Source organism: Salmo salar, chromosome ssa19, assembly GCF_905237065.1.
Source record: "Salmo salar chromosome ssa19, Ssal_v3.1, whole genome shotgun sequence".
Taxonomy (NCBI): domain Eukaryota; kingdom Metazoa; phylum Chordata; class Actinopteri; order Salmoniformes; family Salmonidae; genus Salmo; species Salmo salar.
The window spans coordinates 12332012-12349448 of NC_059460.1; the positions used below are offsets into that span (position 1 = coordinate 12332012).

Sequence of the window (17437 nt, forward strand, 5' to 3'; positions counted from 1 at the left end):
ACTCTTAAAGATTCTTATAAATAAAGTGGTCAAATTTTCCTTATTCCTAGCACGCAATGACTACGTCAAACTTGGGACTGCATTTGTCAGTTCGTTTTGGTTGTGTTTCAGATGAATTTGTGCGCAATAGAAATTAATGGTAAATAATGTATTATGTCATTCTGGAGTCACTTTATTGTAAATAAGAATATAATATGTTTCTAAAGACTTCTACATTAATGTGGATGCTACCATGATTACGGATAATCCTGAATGAATCGTGACTAATGATGAGTGAGAAAGTTACAGAGGGTCAAAGATCAAACCCCCAAGACTTGCTTACCTCTCACCATTACCAATAACAGGGGAGGTTAGCATTTTTTGGGGGTTATGTTCTTTGACCCTCTGTATTTTTCTGTGTCATTATGACTCCGTAATGACACAATACATTATATACCATTAATTAGTATTGGCCACAAAATGATCTGAAACACAACCAAAACTAACTGAAAATGCATCCAACAAGCTTGATGTAGTCATTGCGTTCTAAGAATATGGGACCAAATACTAAACTCTTGGCTACTTTATTTATACAATACCTTTTTGAGAAGAAAAATATTACTTGTTAAACAAAATCTCTTTCTCTGAGCAATTGTATTAGTATAAAATAAAATTTGGAGCATAAAATAAAGGTCAGTATTTTAATAATTTTGGACCCCATTGTATATTTTTGGGGTGTATTTTCATTTTATTGTGACAGACATAGATGAGGGGTAACGTGTATGTGCTGCGGGCGACAGTGTTACCTGCTAGCCTCAGGCACAGGTAAGAGATCATTTACAGTGCCATCAGAAAGTACTCACAAACTTTTTACACATTTTGTTGTTACATTTGTTACAGTCTGAATTTCAGATGGATTCAATTGAGATGGTTCTCTCGCTGGCCTACACACAATACCCCATAATGTCAAAGTGGAATTATATTTTTCAGCATTTAAAAATATGTATAAAAAATTGAAATCTGAAATGCTTTTGTTATGGCAAGCCTAAATAAGTTCAGTAGTTAAAATTTGATTAACAAGTCACATAAAAAGTTGCATGGACTCACTCTGTGTATAATAACAAATAAATGTAAAAAAAATATTTAAACAAAAATGTATTGTGTTTAACATGATTTTTGAATGTCTAGCTCATCTCTGTACCCCACACAAACAATTGGCTGTAAGGTCTCTCAGTCGAGTAGTGAATTTCAAACACAGATTCAACCACAAAGACCCGGGAGGTTTTCCAATGCCTCTCAAAGAGGGGCACCTGTTAGTAGATGGGTAAAAATAAAATATAAAGCAGGCATTGAATATCCCTTTGAGCATGGTGAAGTTATTCATTACATTTTTGGATGGTGTATCATTACACCCAATCCCTACATTGATGCAGGTGTCCTTCGTAACTCAGTTGCTGGAGAGGAAGGAAACCGCTCAGAGATTTCACCATGAGGCCAATGGTGACTTTAAAACTGTTACAGAGTTTAATGGCTGTGATGCGAGAAAACTGAGGATGGATCAACAACATTGTAGTTACTCCACAATACTAAACTAAATGACAGAGTGAAAAGAAAAAAGTGTCCTGTTCTGGCACTAAAGTAATACTGCAATAATGTTGCAAAGCAATTAACTTTTGTCCTGAATACAAAGTGTTATGTTTTGCGGCAAATCCAACATAAAACATCACTGAGTACCACTCTTCATATTTTCAAGCATGGTGAGAGCTGCATCATGTTATGGGTATGCTTGTAATCATTAAGGACTGGGGAGTTTTTCAGGATAAAAAGGAAACTGAATGGAACTAGGCACAGGCAAAATCCTAGAGGAAAACCTGGTTCAGTCTACTTTCCACCAGACACTGGGAGATGAATTCACCTTTCAGCAGGACAATAACCTAAAACACAAGGCCAAATCTACACTGGAGTTGCTTACCAAGAAGACAGTGAATGTTCCTGAGTGGCTTAAATCTGCTTGAAAAATCTATGGCATGACTTGAAAATGGTTGTCTAGCAATGAGCAACAACCAATATGACAGAGTTTGAATAACTTTTTGAAGAATAATGGGCAAACATTGTACAATCCAGGTGTGCAAAGCTCTTAGAGATTTTTCCCAGAAAGACTCACAGCTGTAATTGCTGCCAACGGTGATTCTAACATGTATAGACTCAGGAGTGTGAATACTTATGTAAATGAGATATTTCTGGATTTAATTTTCAATACGTTTGCAAACATTTCTAAAAACATGTTTTCACTTTGTCAATATGGTGTATTACATGTAGATGGGTGAGAAGAAATATACATTTTGAATTCAGGCTTCAACACAACAAAAGGTGGAATAAGTGAAGGCATATGAATACTCTCTGAAGGCACTGTATGTAACAGCATAAAAATACAGTTGATGTATGGCATTGTCTCAATTCCAGAAAAAAACTAAAGGTCAGTCCTTATTGGTGGAGTTGAGCAAGCAGGACTTCCTGACTTCTCATTGGGCTAAAACCAGACTAGAGTATAACTTCCTGTATAATTTCCTGCCCTCCTTCTGTGATGATAGAGTTTAAGGTCACACTGTCTTTGGTTAGTCCACAACAGATGCTCTGTAGAAGAGAATTTAATCAAATTAAATAGTAGAGAATAGCAACGCAATGCATTGATTAGCATAGACCAGACCAGACCAGACTAGAATATGTACAGTAGCTGTGCAGTTAGTAACCCAAGACGCAGCATGTCCTCTCTATACCACCCTTTCTGTGCTCTGGTACTGTAACAATCTGTATCAGTCTGCTATCATGATAATGGCACCTGAGGGGATGGCTGCCATTTTACGGGCTCCTAACCAACTTTGCTATTTGTGTGTTTTTCTGCATTGTTTGTAACGTATTTTGTACAATATGTTGCTACTACCGTCTCTTATGACCGAAAAGAGCTTCTGGACATCAGAACAGCGATTATGCACCTCGAACTGGACAAACATTTTTTCTTTAATGAGCGACGCAAAGGATGTACTGCTTCTCCAAGACCAGGTCCAAATCCTCATCATTCATGTGAAGAAAAGACGGAAATACAGGGGGCGGAGATCAGGATCCTTTGTGAAAATTTGTCGGTGAGTGGGTAACCCACCTCTACCATCTGTTCCATTGGCCAACGTGAAATCACTGGAGAATAAACTTGATGATCCCCGTTCGAGACTATCCTACAAATGGGACATTAAAAACTGTAATATCTTATGTTTCACCGAGTCATGGCTGAATGACGACACGGATAATATACAGTAGGCTGGCTTCTCCATGCATCGGCAGGACAGAGCAGCTCCGTCTGGTAAGATGAGGGATGGGGGTGTGTGTCTATTTGTCTAATATAAAGAAAGTCTTGAGGTATTGCTCACCTGAGGTAGAATACCTCATGATAAGCTGTAGACCACACTATCTACCAAGAGTTTTCATCTATATTTTTCAAAGCTGTCTACTTACCACCACAAACCGATGCTGGCACTAAGAACACACTCAACGAGCTGTAAAAGGCCATAAACAAACAAGAAAATGCTCATCCAGAAACGGCGCTCCTAGTGGCCTGGGAATTTAATGCAGGCGAACTTAAATCCATTTTACCTAATTTCTACCAGCATGTCACATGTGCAACCACAGGAAAAAAACTCTAGACCACCTTTACTCCACACACAGAGATGCATACAAAACTCTCCCTTGTCGTCCATTTGGCAAATCTGACCATAATTGTATCCTCCTGATTCCTGCTTACAAGAAAAAATAAAGCAGGAAGTACCAGTGACTCGCTCAATACAGAAGTGGTCAGATGACGCGGATGCTACGCTACAGGACTGTTTTGCTAGCACAGACTGAAATATGTTACAGGATTCATCCAATGGCATTGCGGAGTATACCAACCTTCATCAATAAGTGCATCGACAACGTCGTCCCCACAGTGACCGTACGTACATATCCCAACCAGAAGCCATGCATTACATGCAACATCCGCACCGAGCTAAAGGCTAGAGCTTATAAGAAATCCCATTATGCCCTCAGACGAACCATCAAAGAGGCAAAGCGTTAATACAGGACTAAGATTGAATCCTACTACACAGGCTCTGACGCTCATCGGGTGTGGCAGGGCGTGCAAACTATTACATACTACAAAGGGAAACCCAGCTGGGAGCTGCCCAGTGGCGCGAGCCTAGCAGACGGGCTAAATGCCTTTTATGCTTGGTACAAGGCAAGCAACACTGAAGCATGCATGAGAGCACCACTGTTCCTGATGACTGTGTGATCACGATCTCCGTAGCTGATGTGAGCAAGACCTTTAAACAGGTCAACATTCACAAGGCCGCAGGGCCATTCGGATTACCAGGACGTTTACTCAGAGCATGCGCGGACCAACTGGCAAGTGTCTTCACTGACATTTTCACCCAGGTGGTAAGGGTAGGCAACAACACATCTGCAACGCTGATCCTCAACACGAGGTGCATGCTTAGTCCCCTCCTGTACTACCTGTTCACCCATGACTGCGTGGCCAAGCACGACTCCAACACCATCATTACGTTTTCTGACGACACAACAGTGACAACGATGAGACATCCTATAGGAAGGAGGTCAGAGACCTGGCAGTGTGGTGCCAGGACAACAACCTCTCGCTCAATGTGAGCAAGACAAAGGAGCTGATCATGGACTACAAGAAAAGGAGGGCCGAACACGCACCCATTCACATCAACGGGGCTGTAGTGGAGCGGGTCGAGAGTTTCACGCTCCTTGGTGTCCACATCACCAACAAACTATCATGGTCCAAACCAAGTCAGTCATGAAGAGAGCACAACAACACCTTTTCCCCCTCAGGAGACTGAAAAGATTTGGCATGGGTCCCCAGATCCTCTCAAAGTTTTACAGCTGCGTCATCGAGAGCATCCATCACCGCCTGGTATGGCAACTGCTCGGCATCCGAGCGGTGTCAGAGGAAGGCCAAAAACATTGTCGAAGACTCCAGTCACCCAAGTCATAGACTGTTCTCTCTGCTATCGCATGGCAAGCGGTACCGGAGCGCCAAATCTAGGTCCAAAAGGTTCCTTAACAGCTTCTACCCCCCAAGCCATAAGACTGCTGAACAATTAATCAAATGGTCACCCAGACTATTTACATCGTTTTTACACTGCTGCTACTCACTGTTCATTATCTATGCATAGTCACTTTGCCCCTACCTTCATGTACAAATGACCTTGTCTAACCTGTACCCCTGAACATTGACTCAGTACCGGTAACCATTGTTCATTATCTATGCATAGTCACTTTGCATAGTAGAATTTAACTGCCTATGTCAGAGGTAACCATTGTTCATTATCTATGCATAGTCACTTTGCATAGTCACTTTGCCCCTACCTTCATGTTCAAATGACCTTGTCTAACCTGTACCCCTGAACATTGACTCAGTACCGGTAACCCCTGTATATAGCCTCGTTATTTTTACTTTATTGTGTTACTTTTAATTGTATTTTTTACTTTTGTTTATTTATTACATTTTCTTAACTCTATTTCTTGGACTGTGTTGTTGGTCAAGGGCTTGTAATTAAGCATTTGACGTTAAGGTCCACCCCTGTTGTATTCGGCGAATGTGACAAATAAAATGTTATTTGATTTGATATTCAGACCACGCTGAATGATGGCTCTTTGGTCTCACACACATACACACACGCACGCACGCACGCACGCACGCGCACACACACACACACACACACACACACACACACAGAGAGATCAATGACACTGTAGAATTACTTATTGGTTTCTCAGGACAGCCACCTTTCCTGTCCTCTCTGCTCCTGCCCATCCCTTGCCCTCTCCTCTCATCTTCTCTCTCTCCCCTCCCCTCCTTTTCCCTCCACTCCCCTCCTCTCTGCTCTGCTCCTCTCACCTAATCTCTTTTTTTCTCTCTCTCTCCTTTCTCCGCTGCCCAAAAAAAACATTAACATGATCATCCAATCAGTGTAATGGCCTGTGTTCCCACATTAGTCTCCTCTCTCCAGCATCCCACTGCTCTCTGGAGAATCAGTCTGTTTCAATACCAGACACAGTAGAAAGAGAGAGAAAGAGAGAGGTAGAGGAGAAGAGAGAGAAAGAGAGCAGAGGAAAGGAGAGAGAGAAAGAGAGAGAGAGAGAGAAAGAGAGAGAGAGAGGGGTGAAGAGATAGACAGAGGGAGACAGAGAGTGAGAGGTAGAGATGGATATAGTTGTTCTAGTATGTTCTGTAGTTGCTACGTGCTTGTTTCTTTTGATTCATTAAATAAAGTACAACACGGGTCCTATTGGCTCACGGATCATGTCAATAAACAATGTCTTGTCTATTATCTAGTTCGTTCTGTAGCTTGGCAGTGAGCGTACACTACTCTACATGCCTTTCTGTCTGGAGAGGAATCTTGAGAGGCTGTAGGATAGAGGAGTTTGGATACAGGTTTTAGGTGTTTGGGGAGACAGAAATAGTCCACTAGAGGGAGGAATACTCCTTAACTAATACAATAAGACCAGCACATCCATCTATGTACAGTTTGCTGATACCTTTTTCCATGTAATCAATTCAGTTATTGATCAAAATCGTTATTAAGATCGAGATCAATCTAATGAAAACCATCAACAGTTTTGACTATTAAAATGGCCATGGCGTAGGCATATGTAAATAAAGTACTGGATCGCAGTTAAATAACAGATACTTGTTTCCTATTACTTATGTTTTTCTGCTATTCTGTATGGTTTCTGAAGACTCTTACAACTGTTTTTTCTTACTGCTGAAATTCTAAGGCGAATACTGGGTTTGCAGAGTTTTTATTCGCCCTTTTAGTTCCAGATGTGTGTCTCCTTGCAGTCTCTTGGGAGCAGTTGTATTATATGGCCTCCCTTCATTTCCATTGTTCTGTCTCTCCATCCCTCCCTCTCTCCATCCCTCTCTCTCTTTCTCCCATTCTGTTAATCCCAGGAGCCAGATGCCTCACGTTAACGCCAAAATCAGATATGTCAACTGCCAAATGCGCCAATTGCCAAATGATTTTGGGAACTTGGGCAGAAAAAGTTCACTTTGATCTACTGAGGCAAAAAGAGCACTGTCAGAGTTTAATTCAATAGAAGAAAAGCTGCGAGGGAGGGACAGAAAAGTAGCCTAATGTTTGGGGAAAATTTGGTGAAGTGGTAAATGTGGATGATAGCAGTGCCGGCTATATTACAGTATATGTGATATAGTCACAAGGTGATGACTTTAACTAGCCTATGGCACGTCAAGGGAACTGTACTGTTCAGATGAGTTAAATGGAATAGTAGTCTACCTCAAATCAAATCAAATTTGATTTATCACATACACATGGTTAGCAGATGTTTTTGCAAGTGTAGCGAAATGCTTGTGCTTCTACTTCCGACAATGCAGTAATATCTAACAAGTAATCTAACAAATTCACAACAACTATCTTATACACACAAATGTAAAGGGATGGAATAAGAATATGTACATAAAATATATGGATGAGCGATGGCCATGTGACATAGGCAAGTGGCCAGTGATTTGGGTCTGTATGTTGGCAGCAGCCTCTCTATGTTAGTGATGGCTGTTTAACAGTCTGATGGTCTTGAGATAGAAGCTGTTTTTCAGTCTCTCGGTCCCAGCTTTGATGCACCTGTACTGACCTCGCCTTCTGGATGATAGTTGGGTGAACAGGCTGTGGCTCAGGTGGTTGTTGTCCTTGATGATCTTTTTGGCCTTCCTGTGACATCAGGTGCTCTAGGTGTCCTGGAGGGCAGGTAGTTTGCACCTGGTGATGCGTTGGGCAGACCGCACTACCCTCTGGAGAGCCTTGTGGTTGAGGGCGGTGCAGTTGCCATACCAGGCGATGATACAGCCCAACAGGATGCTCTCGATTGTGCATCTGTAAAGGTTTGTGAGGGTTTTAGGTGACAAGGCACATTTCTTCAGCCTCCTGAGTTTGAAGAGGCGCTATTGCGCCTTCTTCACCACGGCGTCTGTGTGGGTGGACCATTTGAGTTTGTCCGTGATGTGTACACCGAGGAACTTAAAACTTTCCACCTTCTCCACTACTGTCCCATCGATGTGGATAGGGGGGTGCTCCCTCTGCTGTTTCCTGAAGTCCACGATAATTTCCTTTGTTTTATTGATGTTGAGTGAGAGGTTGTTTTCCTGACACCACACTCAGAGTGCCCTCACCTCCTCCCTGTAGGCTGTCTCGTCATTGTTGGTAATCAAGTCCACTACTGTTGTGTCGTCTGCAAGCTTGATGATTGAGTTGGAGGCGTGCATGGCCACGCAGTCATGGGTGAACAGGGAGTACAGGAGGGGGCTGAGCACACACCCTTGTGGGGCCCCAGTGTTGAGGATCAGCGAAGTGGAGATGTTGTTTCCTACCTTCACCATCTGGGGGCGGCCCGTCAGAAAGTCCAGAACCCAATTGCGCAGGGCAGGTTGAGACCCAGTGCCTTAAGCTTAATGATGAGCTTGGAGGGTACTATGGTGTTGAATGCTGAGCTGTAGTCAATGAACAGCATTAGGGAGTGATTGAATATGTCCGTAAACACACCAGCCAGCTGGTCTGCGCATGCTCTGAGGATGCGGCTAGGGATGCCGTCTGGGCTAGAGGTCGACCGATTATGATTTTTCACCGCCGATACCGATTATTGGAGGACCAAAAAAGCCGGTGCCGATTAATCGTCCGATTTATTTATTTATTTGTAATAATGACACCACCTCTCAGTCAGACTGCTCTATCAAATATCAAGTCATAGACTTAATTATAACATTATAACATAATAATACACAGAAATACGAGCATTAGGTCATTAATATGGTCAAATCCGGAAACTATCATTTCGAAAACAAAATGTTTATTATTTCAGTGAAATACGGAACCGTTCCGTATTTTATCTAACGGGTGGCATCCCTAAGTTTAAATATTGCTGTTACATTGCATAACCTTCGATGTTATGTCATAATTATGTACAATTCTGGCAAATTAATTACGGTCTTTGTTAGGAATTAATGGTCTTCACACAGTTCGCAACAAGCCAGGCAGCCCAAACTGCTGCATATACCCTGACTGCTTGCACGGAACGCAAGAGAAGTGACACAATTTCACTAGTTAAAAGAAATTCATGCTAGCAGGCAATATTAACTAAATATGCAGGTTTAAAAATATATACTTGTGTATTGATTTTAAAGAAAGGCATTGATGTTTATGGTTAGGTCACATTGGTGCAACGACAGTGCTTTTTTCGCGAATGTGCTTGTTAAATCATCACCCGTTAGGCTAAGTAGGCTGTGATTCGATGAGAAATTAACAGGCACCGCATCGATTATATGCAATGCAGGACAAGCTAGATAAACTAGTAATATCATCAACCATGTGTAGTTAAAGTGTGATTATGTTAAGATTGATTGTTTTTTATAAGATAAGTTTAATGCTAGCTAGCAACTTACGTTGGCTTCTTGCTGCACTCGCGTAACAGGTAGTCAGCCTGCCACGTAGTCTTCTCGTGGAGTGCAATGTAATCGGCCACAATCGGTGTCCAAAAATGCCTATTACCGATTGTTATGAAAACGTGAAATCAGCCCTAATTAATCGGCCATTACGATTAATCGGTAGACCTCTAGTCTGGGCCAGCAGCCTTGCGAGGGTTAACATGTTTAAATGTCTTGCTCACGTCGGCCACGGAGAAGGAGAGGGGGGGGGCGCAGTCCTTGATAGCGGGCCGCGTCAGTGGCACTGTATTATCCTCAAAGCGGGCAAAGAAGGTGTTTAGCTTGTCTGGAAGCAAGACGTCGGTGTCCGTGACATGGCTGGTTTTCTTTTTGTAGTCCATAATTGACCCTGCCACATACGTCTCGTGTCTGGGCTGTTGAATTGACACTACATTTTGTCCCTATACCGACATTTCGCTTCTTTGATTGCCTTGCGGAGGGAATAACGACACTGTTTATATTCGGCCATATTCCCCGACCTCTTTCCATGGTTGAATGCGGTGGTTTGCGTTTTCAGTTTTGCACGAATGCCGCCATCTATCCACGGTTTCTAGTTGGGGTAGGTTTTAATAGTCACAGTGGGTACAACATCTCCAATGCACTTCCTAATAAACTCACTCACCGAGTCAGTGTATGAATCGATGTTATTATCTGAGGCTTCCCGGAACATTTTCCAGTCCACGGAACACGGACCTGAAATTTGGACACTGATTGTAGGCCTATAACATTTTGACTCTGGAACAGGAGTAGAGAAATATTATTTCTTCTTTCAGCATCTTGAGGGAATGAATGCGTGGTTAGGGACCATCTGTAAAGGTGCAGTCTTAATCAGCATCATAAAAGCTGATAGTATTTCAACCACATAAAATATACATCCAAGCCAAACTTAATTTAACTTCCTTAAAACCAGTCAAACTGATGTCATTTGGAAATTTTGTATGGAAAATCTTTCCAGTTTTTTATGTTATTACATTTTCTCCCTAAACGTATTTTCTGCGTGGGAGAAAGAGGAAAGCCAAAACAAATTTTACAGATGACAACTAGATTGAATGTACATTCTATCACTGTATGCCATTATTCTGGTGAGCAAGGGTTTATTTAGTCTTCTAGGGCAACAAGTAATGACAGAAGAAAAGTTGCATGTATCTAATTATAGACAAGTTGACTAACTAATAGCCTACAAAAATTTCGCAAATTATAATCAGAAACATAGATCTATCTATAAGGCCTGTCAAAAATTCATTATCCCGTATTTGACTGTACAGCACATGTTCTATTATTTGCGGGTCAGGGTTGGGTGCTGCCCTCAGATTTTCACTTTATCACATATAGTCGGGAGGTTGCGGATGAGTTATTAGCAGTGGTGTAAAGTACTTAAGTAAAAATACTTTAAAGTACTACTTAAATCGTTTTTGGGGGTATCTGTACAACTTTTACTTTTACTAAAGAAAATAATGTACTTTTTACTCCATACATTTTCCCTGACACCCAAAAGTACTTGTTACGTTTTGACAGGAAAATGGTCCAGTTCACGCACTTATCAAGAGAACATCCTTGGTCATCCCTATTGCCTCTGATCTGGCGGAGTCACTAAACTCACTTTTACTTGAGTCATTTTCTATGAAGGTATCTTTACTTTTACTACAGTATGACTTTAGACTACTTTTTCCACCACTAGTTATTAGCAATTGTGGGCAGGTGTGGGTGAACAAACAGCTGTGTCTTTGTATGTGTGTGGTCAGATACAACCCTAACCAAAAAAGAAATCACCCAAACAAATTCTAATAAGCTGCAATGATTCCCTGACCAAAACAACGGACGTGTAAATTTGGTGTGAAAAATCCTGATACACCAGAAACCTGCATTCCCCTATTCATGTTCTTGACAGTGGGTCCCATTAGGACCCAGAAAGGGTTTTGTAATAAAAATTATTTCATGAACCCCCACCCTCCCCCCCACACACACACCCACACGCAGGAGGATAATACTTCTAAACCACACCTCACTGAATCGTAGCGATTCCACACATAAATCCTGTGGTTTCTATTTCTCAGACTGACCATTCCCTTGAGCCTCTCTGTGGGATAACTTACGGCATTCCCTGTTGAATCTGGAAGTCATTGTAAAATGTCAAGAATGAGAACCTTGCGGGGTGAACACAAAATGCCTTTCCCATTCCTCTGTTCATTTTTCTGTTTGGTGAATTGAATATGGTCAATTCTACACAGTTTAGCGTGGAGCTGAGAGAAAATGTTGCAGTTTTAAAGGCCCAGTGCAGTCAAAATTCTGTTTTTCTTGTGTTTTATATCATATTGTACAAAAGCTGATAAAACTAACACTGTAAAAGTGTGAAAACATTTGCTCAACTGAGACATGGAGTGTGCACTGTATGTGTGCCATTCAGAAGGTGAATTGGCATGACCTTTGACCTGGGTAGGTATAGCAGTAGGTGCCGGGCGCAACAGTTTGTGTCAAGAACCGCAATGCTGCTGGGGTTTTCACGCTCAACAGTTTCCTGTGTGTATCAAGAATGGTCCACCACCCAAAGGACATCCAGACAACTTGAAACAACTGTGGGAAGCATTGGAGTCATCATGGGCCTGCATCCCTGTGGAACGCTTTTGACACCTTGTAGAGTCCATGCCCTGACGAATTGAGGCTGTTCTGAGGGTATAAGGGGGGTGTCCTTAATGTTTTGTACACTCAGTGTGTATGTTTTATTGTCACATGCACCTGAGATGTTACAGATCTGCTGTATTTGAAGCACCACTCCCTTCTGCCCAGTTTCCCTGAGGTTGCTACGGCAACCGAGCTGTTTTTACCATCCCTGTAACTGTCACTTCTGCGGGGAGATAGTTTTCTAAACTAAAACTCATAAAGAACTACAGAAGCATTAGGTTCTCGGTTTGATATGAGCGTTTGAACACCTGAGCCACCTGAGTAATCTCCACTCATTACACTGGCGCAGTCGTAGCCTTGACCAAGCCATTTCTTCACCAATATCCGCATACTTTTCTCAGTTACATTTTTTTCTTTTTCCAAGACCTTTTTCAGTCACATTCCTGAAGCCCAGGAAACCAACACTTGGCTTTGTAGTATATATGGAAATTAAAAAGGTTTATGAATTACCTTTTGGAGGGTTACTGTCAAAATGATTTATTAAATAAATACAAATTTACTGGCGCATGGACCCCCAGAGCTCGTGGGCCCCCCCACCTTGTGGAGGCTGTGGGAGTGTCCCGTACCCCAGTTTGAAAACCCCTGGTCTATGGTACTTTCCTTTCACTCTGTTTGGTGATGGTAAATTCTTTCCTTCCCTCTAGGGATGGTGTGGTCGGACGTGAAGCGTCTATGGTACGAGGGCTTGGAGGACTTCCTGGATGAGTCGAGGAATCAGCTGAGCTTCGTCATGAACTCTCTCTACCTGTCCACCTTCGCCCTCAAGATAGTGGCTCACAGCAAGGTGTGTCTGTCTGTGTGTGTGTGTGTGTGTGTGTGTGTGTGTGTGTGTGTGTGTGTGTGTGTGTGTGTGTGTGTGTGTGTGTGTGTGTGTGTGTGTGTGTGTGTGTGTGTGTGTGTGTGTGTGTGTGTGTGTGTGTGTGTGTACTAACGTGATCTCCTCTGTGCCAGTTTAAGAACGTGGAGGACACAGAGAGGAAAAACTGGGATGCCTTCCACCCCATCCTTGTGGCTGAGGGGCTGTTTGCCTTCGCTAACGTCCTGAGCTACCTACGACTGTTCTTCATGTACACCACCAGCTCAATACTGGGCCCACTACAGGTACACGCACCAACTAACAGACGCACACATACACACACTCACAGTACATTAGCTATCACTTCTGCCACTAGCAGCAGAAGGAGCACAATCACCAACATCATCATTCTATCATCACCTCACATGGAAACTTTCCCTGGTGAACATCCCAATTAATACAGATTCATTCTGCCATTGTTTCTCCTCCCAACTCTGTCCTCTGTCCTCAACACTGGGCCGAAAGTCTGTTTTGAATATTCGGCTGGAGTTCGTGTAGTGCCATAGAATAGGTGTCTCTCTCTTTATTTCTTTAGAGAAACCTTCAACCTCTCCCTCACTGTCTCAGCCTGCCAGCTAGGATCAAAGTCCCAGCTCTCTCCATTGTGTGTGTATTTCCTATTTTCCTATGGCCAGGAATCTCTTTTTCTCTATTCAATTTGGCTAGATTTATGGACATAAGGTAATATGGCAATTAATTATAATATGAGCAGTTATGAATGAGTGATGAGGTAATTTTGCTCCTAGGACTATTTCCTGTGTCCTGTTATTATGTGAAACGGTTGTTGTGGTTTTCCTATCAAACAGCAGGACTCTCCTGTGGATTGGAATAATATTCCTAATACCAAAAGGTGCTATCTAGAACCAAAAAGGGTTCTTTGGCTGTCCCTATAGGATAACTCTTTGAAGAACCCATTTAGGTTCCAGGTAGAACCCTTTTGGGTTCCATGTAGAACCATTTCCACAGAGGGGTTCTACCTGGATCCAAAAATGGTTCCCTCTATAGGGACAGCCGCAGAGCCCTTTTGAAAAAAAAATTCTAAGAGTGTACCTTACTTCACTCTCTCTCTCTCTCTCTCTCTCTCTCTCTCGCTCTCTCTCTCTCTCTTTCTTTCTCTCTCACACTCTCTCTCTCTGTCAGTCACTCTCTCTATATCTCTCTCTCTTTTTCTCTCCTCTTTTAGCTCTCTGTCTCTCTCTCTTTTATCTATCTATCTATCTATCTATCTATCTATCTATCTATCTATCTATCTATCTATCTATCTATCTATCTATCTATCTATCTATCTATCTATCTATCTACATGCACTCAAGCTGGAACTGTGACATCACTGTCTGGCATGGGCGAATGGAAAAGTTATTATCTGGCTGTGCTCAAATGGCAGACACACCCCTCAATGATTGTCTGACACACATTTACATACATGTACACACATGCCACGCGAACAACCACCTACATTAACATATGAGCACGCATTCTGTATGTACAAATACTTTGTCTCTCTCTTTCACTATCTCTCTCTCTCACACACACACACACACAAACAAAAGCACTGCGTCAGTAGTCCCACCACAGACTGACGGTGTAGTGTGGTTATAGTGTGGTTAGGAGTAATGAATACTTGCCTGGTTATGCCTGGTTATTCCATCCTACCCAGAGAGGCCAACTCACTCTTCTATAGAGGAAGTACCCCTCACAGAGGCCCTCCTAGCTGGAAAGTGTGTGTGTGTGTGTGTGTGTGTGTGTGTGTGTGTGTGTGTGTGTGTGTGTGTGTGTGTGTGTGTGTGTGTGTGTGTGTGTGTGTGTGTGTGTGTGTGTGTGTGTGTGTGTGTGTGTGAGAGAGAGAGCTAGTTGGAACGGTACAGATGAATCATCCCTTTTTCAGAGTGAGGTCCCTCAGGGCCAAAGTCTAACTGGGTTGTCTGTGTAGGTGTCTAACTCTGATGACATTTCAGGGTCGGTGTGTGTGTGTGTGTGTATCCACCCCTCCCCTCCTGCGTCAGTACCCCCTAGTCTGCGTTAAGAGCTCCTGACCCCCAACATTCCTGCTCTGTTTGTACAGTAGGTTAGAGCCTAGCTGACGGCCAGGCAGATCATGCTGAGACCAGGGAACTCCCACAGCTACTAAATCAGCCATCTTCTAAGAGGGACAGAGGGAGAAGAGGGGACCCACCGCACCAGATGATAGGGGAAACACTGGGGAGATTCACATGTGACAAGATAATGAATCATACTAATGGAGGAGCTGCTCTCTCTCTTTCTCTCTCTGTCCCGAAACAACCTGGCGAATTGCACCTTGTGGTTGTCCCTGTCAACTCCTGTTGGCTCTTGGTTAGGGAGTGAGTCTTCTCATTGAGGTCTCTCTCACACTGGACCATCTGTGTGTATGTGGGACAGGGGTGTTTGGGATGGTTAGACCTGGGCCAGGGAGCTACAGGTCTGGATAAATAAAAACCACCAGCCATGCTCTCAGGGCTATATATAGAGACTTAAACCCTGCTCTCAGAACAGTTTCAATGTCCTTCAGCTTGGTCAATGTTTATCTGTGTGCTACCTCAATTCGCTAGGGTATCTGCTTGTCAAGGTTGTTTGTAACAGAACAGTTCTCTTCAGTAGGTGGTACAGAGAATAACTATTTGACCATGTTTATTTGCTCACTCTAAAGATAGACATCTTAATGAAAGGGGTTTGCTTTCCAATGTAGCTCTTTTGGACATTTGCTTACTAGGCATAAGTACACACTACTATCCCTGGACTTGTTTGACCTGGGTGGTTGGTTGTGTGTTAGCTAGTCTGTTTTGGTCCAGGGTTGTGTTCATCAGGAGTCGCACACCGTAACAAAAATATTTTGCAATGGAAAATGAACAATTTAGTTTTATTATTGGACAGGCTCAGGTAGTAGTTACCCCTGGTCAGAAGATGGTAATTTAGCTCATGACAGAGTGCTCTTGTGTTCCCAGATCTCCGTTGGCCAGATGCTGCAGGAGTTTGGTAAGTTCCTGGGTCTGTTCCTGCTTGTGCTCATCTCTTTCACCATCGGCCTGACGCAGCTCTACGGGAAGGATCAGAAGGACCCGGCCAAGAGTCCCGCCAAAGACTGTGAGGGCATCTTCTGTCAGCAGCAGAGCAACGACGCCTTCCACACGTAAGTACAGTCAATCTAAATTCTCTCTCTCTCCCCTTTCCCTGTTTCACAGGTTCATGGGTACCTGTTCTGACTGTTAACCTCTGACCCATAGCGATCCAATAATTCAGTGTTCTACTGTATATGTCATTATATTTTCCATGACCTCCCTGTTGACAAATTCATGGGTACTGTATCTGTTACTCTGTGTTCTGACCTCTAACTCCTGACTTTCCTGTTGAAAGGTTCATGGGAACGTGCTACGCTCTGTTCTGGTACATCTTCTCTCTTGCCCACGTGGCTCTCTTCGTGACCCGGATCAACTACACGGAGGAGCTGAGGTCATTTGTGGGAGCCCTCATCGTGGGCACGTACAACATCGTGGTGGTCATCGTTCTCACCAAGCTGCTGGTCGCCATGCTCCACAAGAGCTTCAGGCAGATCGCTGTAAGTCAATCAAGCGATCAATCAATTAACCATTTAAATCATTCCAATTTATTTATAAAGCCTGTTTTGCATCAGCAGTTGTCACAAAGTCCTTTTCAGTAACCCGGCCTGAAGTGACTGCAAGTCACAGATAATGACATTGTCCATCAAGTTACAACAAAAACAATAGGTCTTGATTAGTCTATCTATAACGCTGTATCTAAGTGTTCATCTGGAGTACTTTATTTTCAATTCAGTGTTTGGAATTCAGGCAAAGATCAGCCGTATAATTCACATCAATTAATCAACTTTAATGCTTCATAAATTACACTTACCCATCATCAACTCAACAATCATCATTCTGAATGAAAAACACAAATCCACTCCAAGAACACTTCAGTCTAACAGATGGTAGTGATTTCTTAACATTTCTCTGTCGATTAACACGTTCCCCTATTTTCTCAGTGAATTCCTAAATCTCCCATTTCATTCCATTTCCCTCTAAACCCCCGAATCCCCTAGAACCACGAGGATAAGGAGTGGAAGTTTGCCCGCGCCAAGCTGTGGCTGAGCTACTTTGACGACAAGTGTACCCTGCCGCCGCCCTTCAACATCCTACCCTCCCCCAAGACTGTGTGTTACCTTCTGACCAGTATGAGTAAATGGATCTGCTCCCACACCTCCACGGGGAAGGTCAAGAGACAGAACAGCCTCAAGGTAAGAGAGATGGGACACTATCCAATCAAGAAGTGATACCTCTGTATACATTAAATGTATGACCGTTTCTCATCTTATCCTCCCATGATATCCAGATAAGTAGACACTG

The 17437-nt window shown here is 42.9% G+C and overlaps 1 protein-coding gene across 1 annotated transcript in view; it reads left to right on the plus strand.

The window, feature by feature from the left end:
• Positions 1–17437, plus strand: part of trpc1 (transient receptor potential cation channel, subfamily C, member 1) — a 76796-nt gene that overhangs the window by 58698 nt on the left and 661 nt on the right. Inside the window, exons 8-12 of the mRNA XM_014157283.2 lie at positions 12850–12989; positions 13157–13306; positions 16022–16206; positions 16431–16632; positions 17134–17328. Of these exons, the coding sequence (XP_014012758.1) occupies positions 12850–12989; positions 13157–13306; positions 16022–16206; positions 16431–16632; positions 17134–17328 (872 nt within the window). The remainder of the gene's footprint in view (positions 1–12849; positions 12990–13156; positions 13307–16021; positions 16207–16430; positions 16633–17133; positions 17329–17437) is intronic.